Here is a 22,433-nt window from a genome sequence, read left to right on the forward strand (position 1 = left end):
ACATTTACAGGGTTGTTCGTAATCCCTTATAAGGGATTACCTGCTAATCGCCTTAATCCTATCATAGCCCCTATTCAGGATCTGACAGTTATATTCATGAGCCAAGGGCCAGGGAGTGATCTTCACAGTGTAGTGCACGTGTAGTTTTGTGATATTGGTATTCATTTTTTTCAATCATTTTTGTCACTGCGTAGGCTTACTCTTTGCCATAAAAGCCTGTATACATCGGCGATATATAATTGATTCGCTTCTCTCCCCTTCGATCTATCTCTCTTTTATTTTCTCAAGCGCCTGGTGATAACCGTGATATTGGTATTCATTTTCTTCAATCAATTTTTTTATTTTCCGTCGACTTACTTTTTGTCGTAAAAGCCTGTAACATCAGTGATATATAATTGATTTCGCTTCTCTCTTCTCTGCGATCTATTTTGTCAAGCGCCTGGTGATATTGGCATTCATTTTCTTCATACATTTCTTTCGTTCCGTCGACTTACTTTTTGTCGTAAAAGCCTGTAACATCAGCGATGTATAATTGATTTAGCTTCTCCCTCCCCTTCGAGCTATCTCTCTTGTATTTTGTCAATGTCCTGGTGATATTGGAATTATTTTTTTCATTCATTTCTTTCGTTCCGTCGACTTACTTTTTGTCATAAAAGCCAGTAACATCAGCGATATTTAGTATAATTGAATTCACTTCTCTCTTCCCTGCGATCTATCTCTCTTTTATTTTGCCAAGCGCCTGGTGATATTGGAATTCATTTTCTTCATTCATTTCTTTCATTCCGTAGGCTTACTCTTTGTCATGCAAGCCTGTAAGATCAGCGATATTTATTTGTTTTCGCTTATTTCTCTCCCGCGATCTATATCTTTTTTTTTTCCTTCTCAAGCGCCGATGATATTGGCATTCATTTTCTTCATACATTTCTTTCGTTCCGTCGACTTACTCTTTGCCATGAAAGCCTGTAACATCGGCGATATATAATTGATTCGCTTCTCTCCCCTTCGATCTACATGTATCTCTCTTTTATTTTCTCAAGCGCCTGGTGATAACCGTGATATTGGTATTCATTTTCTTCAATCATTTTTTTTTCGTTCCGTCGACTTACTTTTTGTCGTAAAAGCCTGTAACATCAGTGATATATAATTGATTTCGCTTCTCTCTTCTCTGCGATCTATTTTGTCAAGCGCCTGGTGATATTGGCATTCATTTTCTTCAATCATTTTGGTCGTTCCGTCGAAAGCCTGTAACATCAGCGATGTATAATTGATTTAGCTTCTCTCTCCCCTGCGATCTATCTCTCTTTTACTTTGTCAAGCGCCGGGGTGATATTGGCATTCATTTGCTTCAATAATTTGTTTCGTTCCGTTTACTAACTTGTCATAAAAGCCTATAACATCAGCGATATTTAATTGAATTCGCTTCTGTCTCTCTCCCGCAACTCATTAATTGTTTTATTTTCTCAAGCGCCGATGATATTGGCGTTCATTTTCTTCAATCATTTCTGTCGTTGCGTAGGCTTACTTTTTGCCATGAAAGCCTGTAACATCATCAATATTTGATTGTTTTCGCTTCTTTCTCTCCCGCGATTTAATGTCTCTTTCATTTTTTCAAGTGCCAGTGATATTGGTTTTCATTTTCTTCATTCATTTCTTTCGGTCTGTCGGCTTACTTTTTGTTATAAAAGCCTGTAACATCAGCGATATTCTATTGTTTCCGCTTCTCTCTCTCTCCCGCGATCTATATCCTTTTCAATTTATAGTACAAGTTCTAGTACACACACACACTGAGACAAACGCAGTTAATCTGGCACACTCGTGATTAAAGGTATTGTAGTCAAGGTGATTACGTAATAGATAATTGTCCCTCGCTAGTTAAGAGGATTAGAGATAATTAGATTTACTTGGAGGAGAGGTAAAGGAATGACCTGTGAAAGTGATGTCCTGAAGCCCGAGTAAGCAGGGACTTAATAGGATAAAGGGTAGACTCGACGTTTGGGGCATGGTTTCAGACATTTTAGGCATCAATTTCTCGAAGCGCATATCGTTAATTCGTTCAGTCAATTTTAGAAGATAATTACGATGTTACAGATATTTTAGGCATCATTTTCTCGAAGCACATATCGTAACTTCGTTCGCTAATTTTGAGAAGATAATTAGGATGTTTCAGATTAGTTTGGCATTGTTTTATCGTAAATAATTTTGAATATACTCGTGCTCGTATTTTGAGATGATAAGTACGATGTTTCAGATATTTTAGGCATCGTTTTATTGAAGCGCATATATCGTTCCTCCTTTCGGTCAATTTTAGAAGATAATTACGATGTTTCAGATATTTTAGGCATCATTATCTCAAAGCACATATCGTAACTTCATTCCCTAATTTTGAGACGATAATAAGGATGTTTCAAATTAGTTTGGCATTGTTTCATCGTATTTAATTTTGAACATACTCGTGCTCGTATTTTGAGATGATAATTACGATGTTTCAGATATTTTAGGCATCATTTTCTTGAAGCGCATATATCGTTCCTTCGTTCGGTCAATTTTAGAACATCATCTAACAAAACTAACAAAACTAACAAAACTAACAAAACTAACGGGTAACGCTAACGTCTAACGGGTAACGCCTACAAACGTTAAATATATAATTAACGTATTGCAAACGTTACACGCGTTAGGGGGGTTAGTTTATTTTGACTCATACTGTATAAAGGTGAGTCACAACAAGGACCTTCCAAGATTTGAGTTACAGACTTGGCTCATGGGCTGCATCTATGGTATATCTTCCATTGGATTACAGTTTACGTGTGCAGTGTTTGTGTACTGGAGCAAACAGTGACGTCAGGATAACAACAGGAGGGACAATGGAAGGGGTACAGAGTCTGCTCCCACTCATACCCAATTGGTCCTACAGTCAGGTATACACTGTATGTGCAGACTGTACTAGTGTATACAGAAACTAGGACTTCTGGGCCCTGTCTTAAAAGTGGTTGCAAATGAATAAAATCAAACTCAACTCTGTACTGAAGAGAAATGATTTGTAAATTTGAAACTGAATGGAGGACTTGTGATGAATTAGGATCAATTACAAGCCTTAAGAAGACACAGCTAAGAAGACACAGCTGAGAAGTCAACTGGAATGGCAATAGTTAGGGAATGATGCATGTCACAGGGTTTAGCAGAACTAGAGTATTTGACATGTTATTAATGTAAAGTGTTCTACATAGAGTTGTATAAAGTAGGGCCATTTCAATTGATACAAATTCCATGTGGAAATGCACTGAAGTGGAAAAAGTAATAATCTTATGACCTAGTAAATGACAAGGACAAAGTTCTACATTTGTACATGGCAAGGCATCATATCCACCTTATTGTCTCCAGCCGACTCATTATCATCCCCCACGATAAAATATTAATTAATTTTGAAGAGAAAGCTTGGATCACGAGGTAAAGACAGACTTCAAAGAGAAAAAAATATCTCCAAGTAGATATTATGATCATGTTGAAACCCTGTCCTACTTTCCCATTCTAAATTGATACAGAACATCAACCCCTCTCCTTCCTCTAATAATATCTGATAAGCAACTCATTACTACAGCAGTATCTACATTTTTTGGTATCTAGATATCAACACATTCCTACATATCCCAAAATTCATACACCAATCACGTACGAAACATGCAAATAAAACCATCAGGTAGTAATACATCCGTGGATAACAGTGAAAGTGAAATGTGTTTGTGTACATGTAGCAGCACACACCTGACTGAAAAGGTCATTGGTTCATACCCGAAACATAACACTCATCCCCTCAAAATAGAACTATCCGCTCCTATGGAGGGGATGATGGCTAGAGAAGAAGAAAACAAAAGGGCCGCCCACAGGGTGCATTATTTGCCCATTACTCACCACAAATCTTCAAGGGTGCCTCCAACTCCAACAGATTTGGTTGACTGAGGAAGATTTCTCGGGATTTGAGACAGAGACCGCGGATCTCTGCTTCGGTCAATTGTACATTCTTGCCAGGTCGGGAGCCACGAACTGCAGAAAGGAGAGAATAAGGACAACTTTTGAAAAATTCTTGAAAAACAGATTTATAACAGAGTGCTCTTGACAAAGTCCAAATCAATTCATACAAAAATACATTTCTGAATTATCATAAGTCAATCAGTAATAATGATATATATTTGTAGAAAATCTCCTTCCCAGTCCCATGCCATGTACTTTTATTAAATTTCTATTATTTCATTCTTTTCCCCCCACCAATTTAGACTTTGTAATTTCCGATTTAACCTATCATGATGGGAGATACAAACGCACGAATTGACGATTGACATATCACGCAGCATACGATCAGATGTACGAGTAGTGAGAGTATACAATGCTTTCAAGTTGTCTACATGTAGATGTACAGATGTATCTCACAAATCCTACTTAATTGCATTCAATTGTGCTGGGTGCATTCATAATATGGCCCCAATGACAGACAGGTGTTACTCGGTGTCCTGCAACAAATCATCATCTTAATTGATGAGCTGATAAATTGTCTCCTAACCTTTGCATGTTCTAATAACAGTGATGCAGTCAAGATTGTTCAAGCAAACTGATATTCTTAGTAATATTTGTTGTTCTGTATTCATTTACATGTTTGTAATTTGTGTTGTACTATTGCAGGGCCCCCGAGTATAACAGTGTTTTACTCGCAGATGGGGTTACCCTGGGTAAATAAAACAAAATAAATAAATAAATAAATACATGCATATCTTGAGGTACATTGATTAACATTTTTTACATACATGTACGTGAACATATTCATGTACATGTACACACATGTATCGGTTGCTGTATCACTGCACTACAGTCACCATGTACATGTACATATTGTGATTATTGTCTTATTATTGATACAAATTTGCAAGACAAAATATGCTTCCAAACAGTCATTATGACTACCGTAATTAATCAATGCCATATCATGTCTATGGATACCCTTTCAAAATATGAAAGCCCTTTCTTTATAATTTGTTGAATGACTCATTGTTATTCTGTCGACTTGAACGTTCCTCATAGATCCCAGGCTTCAAAGAATACAACCAACCGGTGGAAAATCCACAAGCAGCCTCAGTGCTATCCCTTATACCTGGCAGCAATTTCTCTACCACTTGACAAGTGCATGCATGCATGCATATAATTACTCTCCCGTCTGTGCGTAGATGCATTGGGCTATAGATAGAGAGCCTAGTTGCTTCCTCATGCCCTCTTCCAATGATGTGCGTGCAATAGGAATGTGTTTGTATGTATGTGTGGCAATGTGCATACATACATGCAGGGCAGGCTACATGTAAGAGTACCACACTACCGGCACTTGTGGGGTTGCTTGAAATGGTGGATTGTTACTGCTTTCCAATTCACAACTGAAAGCGTTTGATCTGCCAAGGAGATACACATACACATAATACACAGCGTATGTTACAAATGTTGGTATTTATGTAACCCTTGTAATTTTTACATACAAATAAAAAGCAGAAGAGAAGGAGAGAAACAAAAGGAAAGAGAGGGAGATCAAATATTCTTGTTCCTGAAAGAAATTAAAATTGTCATGAATGTTTACACTACATGTTCAGTATTAAGTACAACCGAGATCAATGTCATATCAATGCAAAATATGTACATGACCTAAAAGTTATTTTCAGAATTTTCTTCCAAGTAAATAGTACAGACAGTGATAGGCAAGATTATGAGTTAAAAATATTGCAAAATTCTATTTGCAAGGCATTGTATTAACTTGGATGAAGAGGGGAAAAAAAACCTTCCAGAGCAAGGTACATGTACAATGTAAACAATGTGTACCGGTACTGCCACATTGACATGCATGAACAAAATCTACTTGAATTGTTGTAGATATCGGTATAGTGCCTGTGTTTTCCTAGTATTGTTTTTGAAGAGTCTGATAAAGCATGTCCTTCCTCCGGGTCGAGAGGGTTTTGTAGTTTTTTTTCTCAATATCATTGAAACACTAATGAATAAGGTAACTGTTTTCATTCTAAATAAGTTTTACAGGAAGATAAATGAATGTATTTGTAGTATTTCTTACAAGTACTTGTTCTTCTTGTTTGGAAATTTTTGAAGGATTCTTGAATAAAACTGGATGAGACTGCTTATGTAATGAATTGTTGTCTTTTTGTTTCTGTGAGCTATTAAAGTCGGAGTGGTATTGCAACCAAGATCAATGTAATGGAATGAAATATTTCATCAATACCAGGCTTGTACATGCGTATGTATTTGTAAAAGAGCATGTTATTTTTTAGGCAAAATTGTGAGTGAACAAATTTGGATAATTTCTCCGCAAGTCCTCCCCAGCCAGGTTGTATTTGTATGTACATGTACATGAACAGGCATGGATAAAAATGTACTTGAAATTTGTAAACATTTCGCCTGTCATTTCCTATTATTATTGTATTGCAGATTCTGAGAATGCCTATCCTTCCACAGGGTCCCGGTCAAGTAGGTTTTAGTTTCAATTGCATCACCACACTAAAAACTAAGGTCACTGTTTTTATTCCAAGCATGCTTTACAGGAAAATGAATCTGTTTGTACACCTTAAAAAAATGTTAACTACACTTGTTATTCTGGTGAATTGTTGCTTGGGACATTTTTAGGGATTCTTGTAGAATATAAAAGGAGTGGACTTCCTGATCATGATTTTTTTTTTTTTAAACTTGGTTTAGTCACAGTGGTAACAGGATAACATTTACCAACATGTACACTTATTTCCTGGATATTTGCCCTTATAAACAACCTCCAGGCTCCAGGACAATACATGTACACTGTACATGTACCGTAATTAACATTGTATAAACCGCCCTTGTGTATTAACCGCACCCCTCTTTTTCGCCCTAAAAAAAATTAAAAAATAAACTTTTTTTTTTTGCTGACTCTGTCTGCAGCAAGCCAGGTCTGTGTTAAAAAAACCTATGCGGGAAGGCCATACATTTAACTGGGAGGTGCAGCTGAATGTGTAAGATCATAAATGTAAATAAAAAAAACAGTAGAGGACCTAGGATAGAACCTTGTGGTACACCGTGTATTATTATAAACTACATATTGAGATCTATCAGAAAGATTACATTCAAACCAAGATGACAGACAAATTTGAGTGTTGTTCTAGTTTCCTAGTGGTGAAGTCAACACACTGATTACTTAGCTGGGAGACATTGCCAGGCATTTTTTTTTTTTTTTTGGTGTACCGTGTATAAAACGCACCCCCGACTTTAAATTTTTTTCGGCGGCAAAAAGGTGCGGTTTATACACAGTTAATTATGGTAGAAGAAGCAGGATCATATGAAGATTGTCCAAATATTTTGATAAGAAAATTGGTGAGTAAAGAAAGATAAATAGCACAGACAGATTTGTATCAATATCATAAAGTCCAATGTACATGTACCGGTTAGTACCATAGAAGAGTAAGTCAGAGCTGACCTGTTCAAGGGGTGAGGGAGTCTGGTTGCTTACTTGAATGCTGTTTATGTTGCCTACATGCATTTCTTTTGGAAGTAACAGTGGAAACAACTTCTGGTATTGAGTGCTCATGATATTAATTTACTAAAATTGGGAGAGCCGTAAGAAAATCAAAATGCTACAATGCATTTCTTTCACCCTCCTGAGAAGACTACCTGTACATGTAAAGTTGATTTTATTATATTTCAACCATTGAATAAAATCATGAAAATTGGCTGAATATCATTTTGTAAGACTATTCAAACTATCAAGAATTTGTGACTGCATACTGCAGGGCTCCCTACTAACAGTTGCTCGGGACCCTTAGGTGCCCAAAATCTAAATCTGGACCCCCTTTATTTTGTTAAATACGTAGGACTTATGCAAATGCAGACTTTAAAAAGTTCAATGGGGACCCCTCCCCCCCCCCCTTCCCCAACAAATAATGGGTAGAAACTTAGCCTCAAGGAAAAGATTAATTGTATCATCAAGACCAAAAGGAAAGAAATTTAATTAGCTTTCACACACCAAGATTGAAAATATTGAAGTACTGCATGATATACATGTATGTACGTGACTATGCAGATGAAATGGCACTTCTTGACCTCCTATGGTTGTGGGCGTTTCATTGCATGAAGCCATTTCAAGTGAATCCTAGGGATGCAAAGGTAAAATCTAATTGGTGCTTTGCCCTACATTTCACGGATATTAGGACCGTTGGCTTGATTTACTTCTGGGCATGACATTCATGCATTGATAACAACAAATCACAGACCATGAGACCAATATAGACTGAGTGTACATAACTCATAGCCATAAATAATGTAGATCATGGCTTCTCACTACCTTTAAAATACATTTAATATAATTAATTACCCATGTTTTAAACTGGATTATATTTAGCATCCTATATACTGTAAAGTATACAAGTGTTTTAATGCAAAAGAAGAAAAAGAAATGACTTGGCTTTCATCCCTATAAGAACCTGTTTGTTTTAAAATCAGCATTACCGGTATGTGAGATACTATAATTTTTAAGAATCAACTTTCATCTGATCTAATGTACAAGCACTTATCATTGTTTTGTCAGTTCTTTTAATTGAAATATATCTGTTTCTAAGTGTAATTCATAAGTTGGAATTTAAGTCAACTTACACATATCAATTCAAATATTTTGCTTAACATAGGCCATAATTAGTCAAAACCTTGAGTTAAGTTATAAAATACATATTAATAAAAATCAGGGAGAAGAGAATGTATTAAAACTACAACATCACTGAAATCAAATAACGACTCGTCTACAGGTTGTCCTGAAGGAGACACAAATTTGGACATAGATCTGCATCCTTGTGACCATGTCCCTAACCTTGGATTGAAATAGAAAATTAGAGCCAGAAAAAATTCTGTCTAGAATTAGAAACAAGCTTCCTACTCATGTTTTATGCATGCCACTTACATACACAGATCAGATGCCTTCTAGAGGCCACACAATTGTGTATGTCACATCTCCATCAGCTCCCCCCCCCCCCCCTTTCAGTCTACCAAGATATATTGTATCACTACAAGATACAGCTTTACGAAAAGCAATTAACTGTTTCTAGTCTGAATGCATGTTTGAGCACTATTTTAAACGAATCAGTCAATCAGGGTCCCTTTCTCATCGGAACATGGTATCTTAATTATGGAAACTGAAAAACTGGGAGGGCTTTTCACGAGCATGATTTGCCAGCTGTCATGTCAACTGACCTCTTCAAAAGTAGTTTCTTTATACGTTTCTTTGTACGTTTCATATAAATTTCCTCCTGTCTGAATAGGCTCTCGGAAAGCTGGCCTACGAACCCAAGAGGGGCACACGCTCTCAGAATCATATCACATTACACAATTTCAATTTGCATGCTAACCACGCAATTTATCTGAAACGACGCGATGGAAAGTGTTTTAGCAGACAAAGTTCCGTGCACATCTTCCACTTAGGGGAGCTTGATAATGCTCAGAGAGCTGTCTCATTTGGGAGATGTCACTTTCTCAGATTTATCAAAGAAAATGGATTTTATAAAAGGTTTTTTTTTTTAATACATATTACCTGACTTGCAACTGTACAATTAACAAAAACATCTATAAAAAAATGTCATCTCAATCAAGCTGAAAACAGTTTCTTTCCGATATTTTTTAAAATAATTTAGCATGGGGAACAAAGCAAATACTGGGAATATACAGGGAATGATGCAAGAAAATAGAAATGAAAAGTATGCAGTATTTCCTGATGGACGCAGATTGTGTTACGATATTACTATTTAGTGACTATTCTCTGGTGGCAACTTCTTATTTCCAATAAAACTCTTGCCTTCCTATTGCTGTCTATTCATTCATGAATGGCCATGTTGTGGTGGTTTGGACCAGAAATATATTTGTATCTTCTTCATTTTTTAATAAAATAGATTTTGATGTGAACTTGCTAGTTTGGCAAGAAAACAAATTCTTACATTTTTGTTTCTGTTTTGGCAGATTTTAATGCAAAGGTAGTTCAATTATATGTGTGGATCACGTGAGTAGTACAGGTACAATGTACATGTACATGTACTTGATCCATACCAAACCATAACAATGAAACATTGTAGAGAGCCACCATCAACACGTTTACTGCACAATAACAACAAACTAGTCAGCCCCCAATGTCATGTACATGTACATGTACATGCGGAGAAAATAAAGAGTCTTCCCAGTCCCCACCAACATTCCTTGCATATTCTTCAGTTCAGACTGAGTGTAAACTTGGAACTGACGACACCATCACCATGGGGATGCTTACATGTATTTTCTTATCTTGCTCTATCCTCCTCTCCAGAGAAGCAACGAACATGACAATTGACGCTCTCCAACAATGGAGAAAAACCTTGTAGCGGTACAAATCAAGCTGCTAATGGTGGGGAGCTGCAGAGCATTATTTTTCTAAGGAAACTACATAGTTTGTATAGATTGCTAGGTGTGGTGAAGTTTATAGCCTACACGTACATTGCTTATTTCAACATTCCAGTGTTTTCAATGCAAAAAGAAGGGGAAACAGACATATTTTCACTTGAGGGTAAATCTTTGAGTTCTCTTCTTTCTTTTTTTCCTTCTAGAAATGAATTGCGCTACTCTCCAACCATTCAATATTTTGTCACTGATGTACACATCCAAGTAGAATACCTAAAAGATCAACATTGACATCATCATAATATAGTAAGACATGACTTACAATACATGTACACCGCATATAGCTATTAAACATCAAACTGATCTTTAAAAAAAATGTACTGTACTTTTAGAGAGAATAGAAATAACAAAGATTGAAAATGTAGAAGGCATCTTTGATTAACATCTAGAAGATAAAGGTAGTCTATACAAAAAAAATAGAACCAGTCTCCGCATGTAAACCATCTCTCCCTCTTCCATTAATTTTCATGGTCATTCCTAATTGAAAAACTATTGGCTATTTCATAGAGGGGTACGTAACGCGAAAGGATCACCAAGGCCCATTTTACATGACCGTGACAGATTGAGCCTGACAGACCAAGCTTGTAATCAAATGCTCCCTGAATAGACATTGCCGGTAATCATCCTCTTTTTCCATCGAGTTTTTCTTGCACAAGTGGGGCCTGCACAGTGCACACGAATCTCAAACCTCGCATAATCATGCAGGCATATCCCTCGCTTGCAAAAGATCTCTTTTTTTTTTCCAGACACCACAGCCTAACGTCTGCTGGGTTTTTTTTTTCATGCAGCTTCCCCATTTTCCTCAATCTTCTCTCTCTCCTTCTTCCTCTATGCATATTGATTCTGCCGAGGCATGTGATAGAGCCACAAAGGGGGGATCCTCTGCAAGATGTAAATACCAAAGGTAACCAGGGTACATGTAGGCCTACGTCTTGAAGGAATCTTACACAATGAAGTGCCAGACAAAGTTGGGGTGATTTAAATCGTGATTTAAACTGCCCTCTTTTTATTTTTCAAATACCGGTAAGTGATTAAAATAATTTTCTTAGACTTGTGTGTTAAAGAATTTGTTCGTTTGTTTGAAATATCAAATGGTGCTTTACAAAAGAAAGTACTCAACTGTTTGAAACAGTTGAACCTATAATCTAACCAAATATCTTGTGAATAAGGAGAAAATATCCATTCATTATTTTCTTTGAAAGCATTTCCAAGAAGATCCATCAATAGGAAACTGCATGAATATATGAATTTCAATCTGGGTCTTGGTGCTTTGTTACTGACAAGGTATCTCAATAATTCAATCATTCCCAACACTGCCCTGGTATCCTACCCTAATCCTCGGTTCTCATTAGTACATATGTATAAAGAGGTGTCGTACTTGGGTGGTTTAAGCATTTGACTTGAAATTCAACAGTTGTGAGTTCGATCCCCGACATGGCACTAATGTCCTTTGGCAAGGCATTACTTTACATTTTGCCACTCCATACCCAGCAGATAAATGGGGACCTGGTAGGAAGACGAAAGCCTTTGTATAGTAATAGCCATATGCTCTCACTGTGCTTGAATGAATCCTATTATTATTTGATTAATATCTGTAAAGCGCTTAGAGACACTATTTTTTATTAAGTGCTACATATACATCCAGACTATTATATATGTTTTCATATAATTTTCTTCTCTTGTGTAATATTCCTTCCCTTCAAATAAATAATCATTAGTTTACAAAAAAGAGTAAATGGTTTCTTCTTAATCATCAAAAATTTCCCGCTCAAAAAAGGAATAATTACAGTGTATGTCCTGTTAGAATAAAATTTTGAACTAAGCCCAAATTTTGAACTGTATCTAGATAATTGCTTCAAGAAACCGTCTGACCTTTTTGAACAACAAGGGATGCCACCAAAGAAAGACACATATCATTTTTCTGTCATACATGTCAGTCACCAGTAATGAATGGAAAGCAGGTTTGTTTGTAATATGATGGGGGCTTCTCACATGCCACAATTTAATTCATCTCATGACATGCGATGATGACAGATAACTCCTTGGCACATGACTTGGGGATTATTGCAGGCAGTTCAAGTGTACATGTGTTGGATACTGAAAACAAACACAAGTACACAGACACAAAGAATGTCAAAGGACGGACGACAGATGAACCTTGGTAATATTCACGAGAGTTCAAGGCATTTGCAGATTTTAGACTTGTGAAGTTCACGCCAACAAGTACAGGGTGTACATATTTTTTTTTAATTCAACAAAATTCTGTTGATATGGTCCTTGAGGGAATGTGGCTATCACACTGCAATAAGATATACATTTTAGGGCACTTTTGTAAGATAGTGAAGGAATTTCAAGTGACAGGAATGACCGTACAGTTCTTGATAGGGGTCAATTTGACCACTTTTCAGGCACTAATCAACATTTTTACATAGAATAGACTCTTCAAATCTCATTTGCTGACAATGATTGGATAAAAATTACCCAATGTGGTGAGAAGGGTCAATCAGATCATTTTACCCCTCATTATGACAAGCTTTTCTAACCTTCCCCACCAAAAATTATGATTTAATCCCCCCATTTCCTTGTGTATAAGATTGCTACAGCTGATGTTTTGTCGACTTTTTGTAACCATCGCTTAAAGGGATCCGGTAACTTTGTCTCAGATTCTGAAATAAAAATCTGGATTTAGCTCATGATGCAATGATAATTATAAACCTTTAGGAGTTTAGGTCAGTCAGGAACCTCATGACTTTTACAAGCCGATCACCTGTCTGATTATCAAGATATTTATGATTACGGTTTTCATAACACTACAGTCTATTGGGGAAAACGAGTATGGTAAAACCGGTCACTCAAAGATTTTAACTTTTTTGAGGCACTTCTTGATCATTTTGAAGTGCAATTTTGTTAGGGCTTCAATATTACACCATATCACAGACACTGATAACACGTAGGGCCGTGTATCCCATATTTAACATTATATACCTCATTTTAAGATTCTTTACTAATCCTGTCTTCTGATTGGTTGAAAATGCAGTCATGTTCTTAACCATGCCCGCTAATTGAAATTCATAGTCATTTTTCCCGGCTCTACCGGTTTATATCCATTTTTCATAGCACTTTTTCCATGGCTGTGAAACGTGACGTCATTTTGCTGCGATCCCCATTTTGGTTTACGTGTTACCGTATAAGTTTCTTTTGTGCGATGACCGATGCGCAATACCGTTAACGGTGTTTGAGTGCAATTCGATTTTGGTCGCTGCATTCAGGCGACGAATCTACCAATCCACGCAGCGCAGACGACCGATCGCCATTTTGTGTACTAGTCTTGTTGGATTTCATACTGTACACAAGTTATTGTTGGTGTTAATATTCATGACTTCAAAGAGATGGAAACCTAAATGGGTGAGTCAACATTTTCCTTTTTTTCGGTATATAAAATATATATTGACTGCTTTTAATATTCGAGGCATAGTTGTTTCTATAGGGTCTCGGGAAACTCACAACCTGCTATGACCCCAAGGCGCTTGCGCCGCGGGGTCATAGCAGGTTGTGAGTTTCCCTTGACCCTATAGAAACCACTATGCCTCTCAAAGCAGTCAATATATCCTTATTGTTAAACGATCCCTTTAAAGCCTTTGCCTGTCACCTGTTAATTTGAATGCTGAAAACACACACTCTTATCAAATATCAGGCGAGTAACTGAATCATCAATAGTTGTTTATCCTCTTTTTGATAACGAACAAACTTTGAACAACCTATCATCCTTTTATACATGGTGTGACTACATGATGTGTACCTGTAATTAGGCTCTGGTAATGATGCAATAACGGAGGTCACAATTCAAGGCACCAAGGTTGAGATAATTAATGAAGCTGATAAATATGCATTGGATATATGGTCAGTTTATAATTTACATAATAGATCTGAACTAAGCTAGTGAATTTAATGAACCACAGTACTCATGCACTAATGCCATGTAAACAAAATGAGCATTGTACTAATCATATGCGGCTGTTTGATTTCAGCAGGATTGAAATCCTGACTACATGTACCGGTACACAACATATATTTTTTTTTGCATATATTAATATATGCGTAAATTCTAAGTCATGGTCTACAATCTATATGTACAGTGCTAGCATACAGTGTACATGTACATTCATATTACATGTAGGTACATGTACTATTAATAAGGTAATCTTTTTAATTGTGCATAGAAGCTAATCAAGCTATGCATCCACAAGGCAAGCATCATGTACATGAATGTACGTATACAAAGTGAAACAGTACACATACTACATGTACAGTAACAGGATTGCTGTACCAGGGAGTAGAGCAGTAAAGAATTACCGGTACCCACTTTTCCACAAGCTGATGCAATGTGTCGCACTTTGTTGTAATTGGTCATTTTATTGAATCTCACCAGGCCTGAATCTCACACTTCTACAAAGATGACGCAAGATGAAACAGCTAAATATGAGCTGATTGATGAGAAAATTAATCCATTCTCATTGATTATTTGTTTAGGATTTATATAATTTAATTAGAGAAGTGTTGAACTTTAATAAATTGTCGAAACTGGGGTTAAGGAAACTAAAATATCTTACATTATTTATACACTACAATACAAAAAAAGAACACTACATAAATAACATGGTTGATAATTTGAATAAAAATCCTGAATTACAATTCAGGAAAAGGATAGAATCATTTTTATTCAATGTACACTCAGTCGCAGGTCTACAGGCTAAACATTTTCTCTGCTTTCTGATAATGGTGCATCCAAATTTAATCACCAAAATAGAAGGGGGAAAAAGTTAATAATTATTATTCAATGTATAGTTTAAACTGTTTCTTCTATTTAATCTAATCTCTCCATATAATTTACATGTATCCAAAATAAAATTAGTGACAAAGATAAAAGAGGGGTGGAGGTCTTTTATTTAATCAATATGTGTTTTTTAACCAAACACAACACATGTTTTTTTATCATGTCTGGAGCTTCATTCATGTCCATTGCACATATTGCCGATGTATAGTCATGGATACTATTAGATGAAAAACATACAGTACTTGTCTATACCAACAGTACCACTACTACACGTACATGTACAACCCCCACATACAGACTGATATCATAGCATCTACGGAAGTCTTTTGATACCAACTACCCCAAAATGGACAGTGTTTTCCTGCATACATCAGTGAGTCACTGTGATAACAATCACCTCCACAGTGACCTCAGCATTGCACGCTTACCATGATGTCATTACTGAACCCGCAAATAGAACAGACTTTGTTAAAAATGAATGTGCATACATTAGTATTAGTAACCATAAGACTTCTTTGGGGAATTTTCGGGGGCTACCGTAAATCTCTGTGTATAAGACGCACCCTTATTTTTTTTTTTGCTTTTCTGCTTTTTAGCAGATCGTAGTACGTTAGAAAACCTTCATTTTGCTACAAGGCGAGCAAAATTGAAGGCACCGATTTGTGCTCGTGAACTTGTCACAAATGATAGTAACTAATACAATGTTGTTTTTAAAACTAAAGATGACAGACACATTTTCCTTTGAGTCCAAACAGAAATTCGGACATACATGTAGGCTATTTTAGTTTTTAAGTTTCTGATTGTTGAGTCGAAATCCCATGTGTGACTGAGTGAGCTTGGACCATGACGGTGCTCTATTAGGTACGGGTGAGCATCAGCCGGCAGGCGGGCCAGCAGAGTGCTACTGCTAGGTGAAGTTGCAAAAAAAAAACTTTTACTTTAAATTTGGAACATAAGTTAATTTCGAATTAGGGCTGCGACGAGTAGTCAAATGCTTGAGTACCTGCACTGTTGACAACTACTCGAGTACGATTTCTTGTACTTGAATATTCGGCTGCAAATAAAAAATTAAAAAAAAACTCCCGGTCACCTGGCACTGTCCAGGCTGACGCTTACCTGTGCCAGGGAGAGCGCCAACCGCTGGCATGGTACCGCCGGTAAAAATGTTTCCCAGCTCAATCATTGTCAAACTCAACACTCAGAAACTGGGACCAAATGTCCGGATTTCTGTTTGGACTCGGAGGAAAATGATTATTCTGCCATCTTTGGTTTTTAAAACAGCATTGTTTACTGTTATTATTATTATTAAATCGGCGCCTTCAACTGCAACTCGAAGTAAAATTGCGTGAGTTTTCGGAGACGGACCTTGGATACTGCTCCTGTGGTATGGTGGTGGCAAAACAAAACAACTCTGCATGTATATGCATGTCTTTTTCGTTGATTCCAACAAAAATTGGATGAATAATGCCTAGACATCTAGGTCTTGAAATTTCATGTGCTATTCTGATAAAACGTTTTTTTCAATTATCTAACCATAATGGTGAATAACGATCCCAAAGGAAAATTGAAAAATCATTCAGACGCCCTAGCTTTATATTTACCCATTAATTACCCATTCAAAATAAAGCATCATCCTGTTAAATAACTCAGTTTTAATGCATTAATAATGATAGGGTGTCTGAACGATTCTTCAATTTTCAATTTGGGATCGTTTTTCAACATTTTTGTTTGATATTTGAATAAAATGTAATCAGAATAATACAATTCAAATTTCAAGTCTCACCGATGTTTCTATCAAAAGATACAGCCCCTCCAACACGCTGCAATATTCATATCGATTTGGTCAGAATCGACGAAAAAGACGTACACGCAGAGTTATGTTGTTTTGCTAAATTTAGCCAAACAGCTGTATCGCGCGATGTGCAAGCATATGCATATCGTACGCATGTTGCTAAGCTGAATGCGCGACTTGCAGCTTGAGCCACGTTGTCTCCGCGATATTGCCATTGACTATAACGTGTATTCACTTACGGGTATTTTTGCGCGAATGGCTAGCCATACTTTCATTCAAGTTTCGTTCGTACGGGGAGATGTTACGCGATGTAACCATGGTTTGGACTGAGCGGAGCGCACGCCTCCCTAATTAGCTGATCCAACAAATAGGGGGAAGGGTATTTTTAAACTGCAATTCTTTGTGATCCCTGGGGGCTAGCGAAAAAATAAGCGCTTACCGATAGATATATTCCTCAGGACTGGGACTACTTATCGATCGGGGCTGCATATCTCAAAAGTGTCAAACCCCAGAGTTTAAATAGCCAGGACACAATGTTTAAATCACTGTTTTGACAAAGATATTTTTAAAAATCCGAGATGCAGCCCCTTTGGAGATATGGGGATTCACCTGCTCTTTCATATGACACCTCATTTATTGAGTATCACCTTCAGGATCACAAAGAATCTCTATTAGAAAAAAAAAAATTGACCAATTTTGCATGGTCGCGCAATGCACGTAGACTGCATAGGGATGCGTGCAATCTCTATGGGAAGAATTTTAGGACACAACATCGGGTGCGCGATCAGACACCCTAATAATGATGCAAGAACTGTAATCATAGTAAATGTCCATGTTTGAACCGATACTTTTTGTCGATACCAATCAAAGGTGCGAAGGTGCTGCTTCGATCTTCAGGTCTCATCAAAGCCCCAACTTAATACGGGGTTAGCCAATGCTGAACGAATCCGGGCTAACTCGGCCCAGCTGCAAAAACGGTCAGTTTTTGTCATTTTATTTTTACCCTAGAGTCTACATGTAACATTAAACAAACGTTTGTGCAGCTGGGTCGAGTTGTCTTCAAGCCGAGTTACAATGCAGCCCGACTCGGAGGCGAGTTGGCTCAGTCGGTAAAGCGTCTGCCTGTCGAACCAAAGATCCCGGGTTCGACTCCCACCGAGGCGGATGACTGAAGTCTGCGTTGTGTGTTAACGTGCCCCTTCCCTTGTTCATAGACGCAGGTTATGTCAAGTGGAAAACACTCCGTCCCTCGGATAGGACGTTAAATGGAGGCCCCGCGTACAGGAGAGTCACCACCCTTGCACGTTAAGAACCCATTGCACTTTTCGTATAAGAGTAGGGGGAAACCCCGGTGTAATGGTCCACCTGCACACCCCAATCAGGCCGAGTAGTCTATACGGCATCTGCAAGAATCTTCAGTATTGAAGGAGGCAGATTATCTTGAAGAAGAAGAAGAAGACTCCTCCTGAGCACGTCAAAGGTAAGCAAAGCTCTAAATAGATATATTAATCTGGTTAAAAAATTCCACATTTTTAAATCAAATTCTTCACTGATTTCTAATAACGTGTGTTGCACGACTCAAACTCAAGTCAAAGGAAGAGACACTCCTCCAGCAAATGCAGAAACAGTAATTCGCAAGGTTCTTCGTGTGTGGGGGAATGTGTCATTACATTAACATTCGTGTTTTTACTTCCATGGCTCTCCACATAAGCAAATGCATACCAAGTTATTTCATAAATCACCTAGCCCGTAACTACATGGTCAGATGGCCGATGGTATGGTTGCCCACACAACGTCCAACTCTACACTAGACGGGTCGACGGCTCAGAGTCAGACTCAGTCACACTCACAACACTCAGTTCGTTACATGATTAATCTTAGTTACACTAAAACTTAAAAAGAAATAGTCAATCTATGACTTGTGTAATATTGCGACAATCGTAAATGTGACAAAATAAAAGAGGCAACCGCTTTCTATGTGTATTTCCTTATTTATTCTGATCTTCATTTGAAAAAGTAGAGAGTACCGGTACAACCCGCTCCCTCCCAGATCTCATTCACTACATGAACGATCGACATCGGCTCCCCGGTAACGAATCGGATAGCGGGTTCAACCAAAAAAAAGCTAGTACTTACCTTCTAATAATCGTGCTATTATATTATCTACGTTCAATCTTTCCACCTCAGCCATTAGTTAAATGTATCCAAACTGTTTTTGAGTCGGTGGTTTGTTACAGAATGACAGGATGATTGTGAATGAAGTGGATTTAAATCTTAAATAAGTACAGTGGCAGCTCTTTCCCCTCCTTCAATTTCGTCACTCGGCGGTTGACGATAGCATATTAGCGATACCTGCGCAAAGTGTATGCGCATTTGAACTGCAACAACGCAAGGGATCGAGGCTAGCAGCGAATATATTGAAAATGTCGTTTTCTCTCTCAAAAAACAAATTGCTAATCGTCTGAAAGATGTTACATATCTGAAACGTGCCCGGCGCTCATGATACTGAAATCACAAAACTTGAGTTGGACGTCAGTTAGGCCAAAAAAAAAAATTGTTTGGTTGTCCTCGATTGCTTTTCTGGAGTAGGGGCCAGGGGCGGGCGGGCGGATGTTTTTTTTTTTATCTATTTTTTTTTTTTTTAACTTCATTTTTTGTGTGTCTTTTCTTTTTTCTTCCCCCCCCCCCCCATTTTTTTTTTTTTAAATATTTTTTTTTCCATAAAAAAAAAAAAATCATTGGGATTGTCAAGCATTTAAACAAACACAGTCTATAAAACACTTAAATATGGTAAAAGACTAGTTTAATGTACAATGAATATCAAGACCAACACAGAAAGTATTTTGGGCTTTGAAATACAGCACCTTTTAAATCTCCATTGTACTATAGCTACTTGCGCCCTCTATGTAGCAAACAATGCCCAATCGGTGACCATTGGTCCCCCATGATCCTCTTTATCTTATATTAACTGAGAGCTGATTTGATGAGATAACCACCTGTCCAGTGACCTTGAAGGGTGGTCTAATCCCTCCTGTAGACTAGTACAGATGGGCTTTAAAATGAGTTTAAGAATGCTCAGAACCTGGTTTGAATGAACGGCATTTTGACATAGAAAAATAAAAATGGCAAGTTTAATAAATACCTAATTGGGTACTGAAAAGACAAAACTGGCAACGGGACGCATTTAAATTGATCCTTGCAAATGCATAAAATGGTGTGTTTGGCATTTAAGATTGTTCCCCCAAAAAAAATTAAATTAAAAATATAAAAAAAATTTAAAAAAAATAAATTATAAAAAAAAAATGAATAAAAAAAAAAAAAATATTAGTTAAAAAAAATAAAAAATGCGAGCGGCCCGAAAATGACGAGCGGGCGGTCGAGGACAACCAAATGATATATATATATATATATATATATATCATTTATCATTTGGTACATATACATATCATGTATGTATATATAACTCAAATAATAATACATGTACAACATTTATCGTATAACAACATGTAGCTCAAATTCTTTGATAGCAAATGCTTCTAGTAATCAACAATATTATCGACGATTTTCCACTCAGGAATTGGTAATTTTTTAAAATAAATATGTCGGCCATCTCTTGATACAAATGTAAGTAATTGGCATATATCCCATACCACTCTATTTATAAAACCTGCTTGAGTGACCACCAATATAGAAAACCACTTGTCTAGCCTATATACAAAGAAAATATTTCATGTATCCCTTGAATATAGTGTTTATCATCTCGCGTACTAAAGGAACCTCTACTCAGTGTCTCCCTTGAGTGGTCTTTATGTACATGCAGGTTTTTCTCTGGATAAAACGAAGAAGTCACATAATTATGTAGCTTGTTTTTCAAATCCACCCTGGGAAAAAGACCATGTCCTTTGGCAGTTTGGAATGGATTGAACAGTCAATGCGTTGAAACCTACGTATCAATCTATAAATTTATGATGATAGTGATGGTGGTAATAATAATAATAATAATACAGTGGCTGCCTCGAAAACGCCATATCCTACTTTCCAGCACAGAATTGAAGTTGAAGTTGAAGTTTATTTGTTCAACATTTACATCAAAAAACAATAAACTTAAACAATATAAAATGTGAGGATCCTAAATAATCAACCTGTATTGTCTCTTTCAAAAAATCCCTTAGGCCTAAAACGTACTTCTTCCCCCAGTAACAAAACGTTATTAAACTATTTTATGAGTCTATGTATTTTGTTGTTTCTCTTCACATTATGTAATTTCGAAAGTGATATGGTACTTTTAGAATGTGGTGCCGGCCTAAATACTCGTTATAATAATAACAAGCTACTAGTATAACTACTTCTACTACTTCTACTACTACTTCTACTATTACTTCTACTACTACTACTACTACTACTACTACTACTACTACTACTACTACTACTACTACTACTACTACTACTACTACTACAAACAATAACATCAATGCAAAACACACAAATCTTTTTCTAGTATACAATATTTTAAATGACAATTGGATTTAACTGGATATAACTTGATACAGTTTTGGATAACATTGACAAGCATCAACACTTTGTTTCAGTACCATTCCACATTTAGTTTATTTATTACTGCCAATTACATGGTTTGCTTGCTTTGCTTTGTTTTGATTTGTTTCTATTCCAATTTGTATTTTGCTTTGAGGTTTGTTCATTCATTTTTTTCCTACTGGCGTCTGGAAAATAAACAAATCAAAACATATACAAACTCGAAAAAAGAAACAACAATCAACATAAAACAAAATGTAACTTTAGTATAACTTGTCCACTATAATTCTACTGGCTGATTTGGGAATGTTTTCCCCAAAGGATATCGGTCTAGAGAACCCTCAAGATCAGAGGCGGCGCTCCCTTGGGGGCACGGGGACAAGGTGCCCCCACTTTCTCAGGACCCCCCCCCCCCAAGTTGCCTCTTTCCTTTCTTCTAAATGCCCCTTTCACCTCTGATAAGTGCCCCTTTATAATTTTGAAACGTGCCCCTTTTCCTTTTTAATAAGTATACCCTTTTCCTCTTTTTATATGAGCCCCTTTCCCTTTTCATAAATGCCATTTAAAAAATCTGATAGGTGCCCCTTTTCCTCCGACAGATGCCCCTTTTGCATTCTCAATAGTGCCTTTTTCCACCTCAGGTGAATGTCCCTTTTCAGGTGCGAGAAGTGCCCCTTGCACTTCTAATAATTGCCCCTTTTTTTGTTTACTTTGACACGCGCATTTTTTCTTTTCTAATATTAGGTTCCTATTACCTTTTGATAAGTACTACCTAATAAGTACCCTCTTTTTCTTTTCTCC

The 22,433-nt window shown here is 37.0% G+C and overlaps 1 protein-coding gene across 1 annotated transcript in view; it reads right to left on the minus strand.

Moving 5' to 3' along the window:
- The window catches only part of LOC586142 (serine/threonine-protein phosphatase alpha-2 isoform), a 40,521-nt gene extending 21,081 nt beyond the window's left edge, over positions 1-19,440 (minus strand). The window contains exons 1-2 of the mRNA XM_785936.5: positions 19,236-19,440; positions 3,910-4,041 (exon numbers count right to left, since the gene is read on the minus strand). Of these exons, the coding sequence (XP_791029.2) occupies positions 3,910-4,041; positions 19,236-19,290 (187 nt within the window). The 5' untranslated portion in view covers positions 19,291-19,440. The remainder of the gene's footprint in view (positions 1-3,909; positions 4,042-19,235) is intronic.
- Positions 19,441-22,433: the final 2,993 nt, after the last annotated feature.

Source organism: Strongylocentrotus purpuratus, unplaced genomic scaffold (genome assembly GCF_000002235.5).
Source record: "Strongylocentrotus purpuratus isolate Spur 01 unplaced genomic scaffold, Spur_5.0 spur5_scaffold_2, whole genome shotgun sequence".
Classification (NCBI taxonomy): Eukaryota; Metazoa; Echinodermata; class Echinoidea; order Camarodonta; family Strongylocentrotidae; genus Strongylocentrotus; species Strongylocentrotus purpuratus.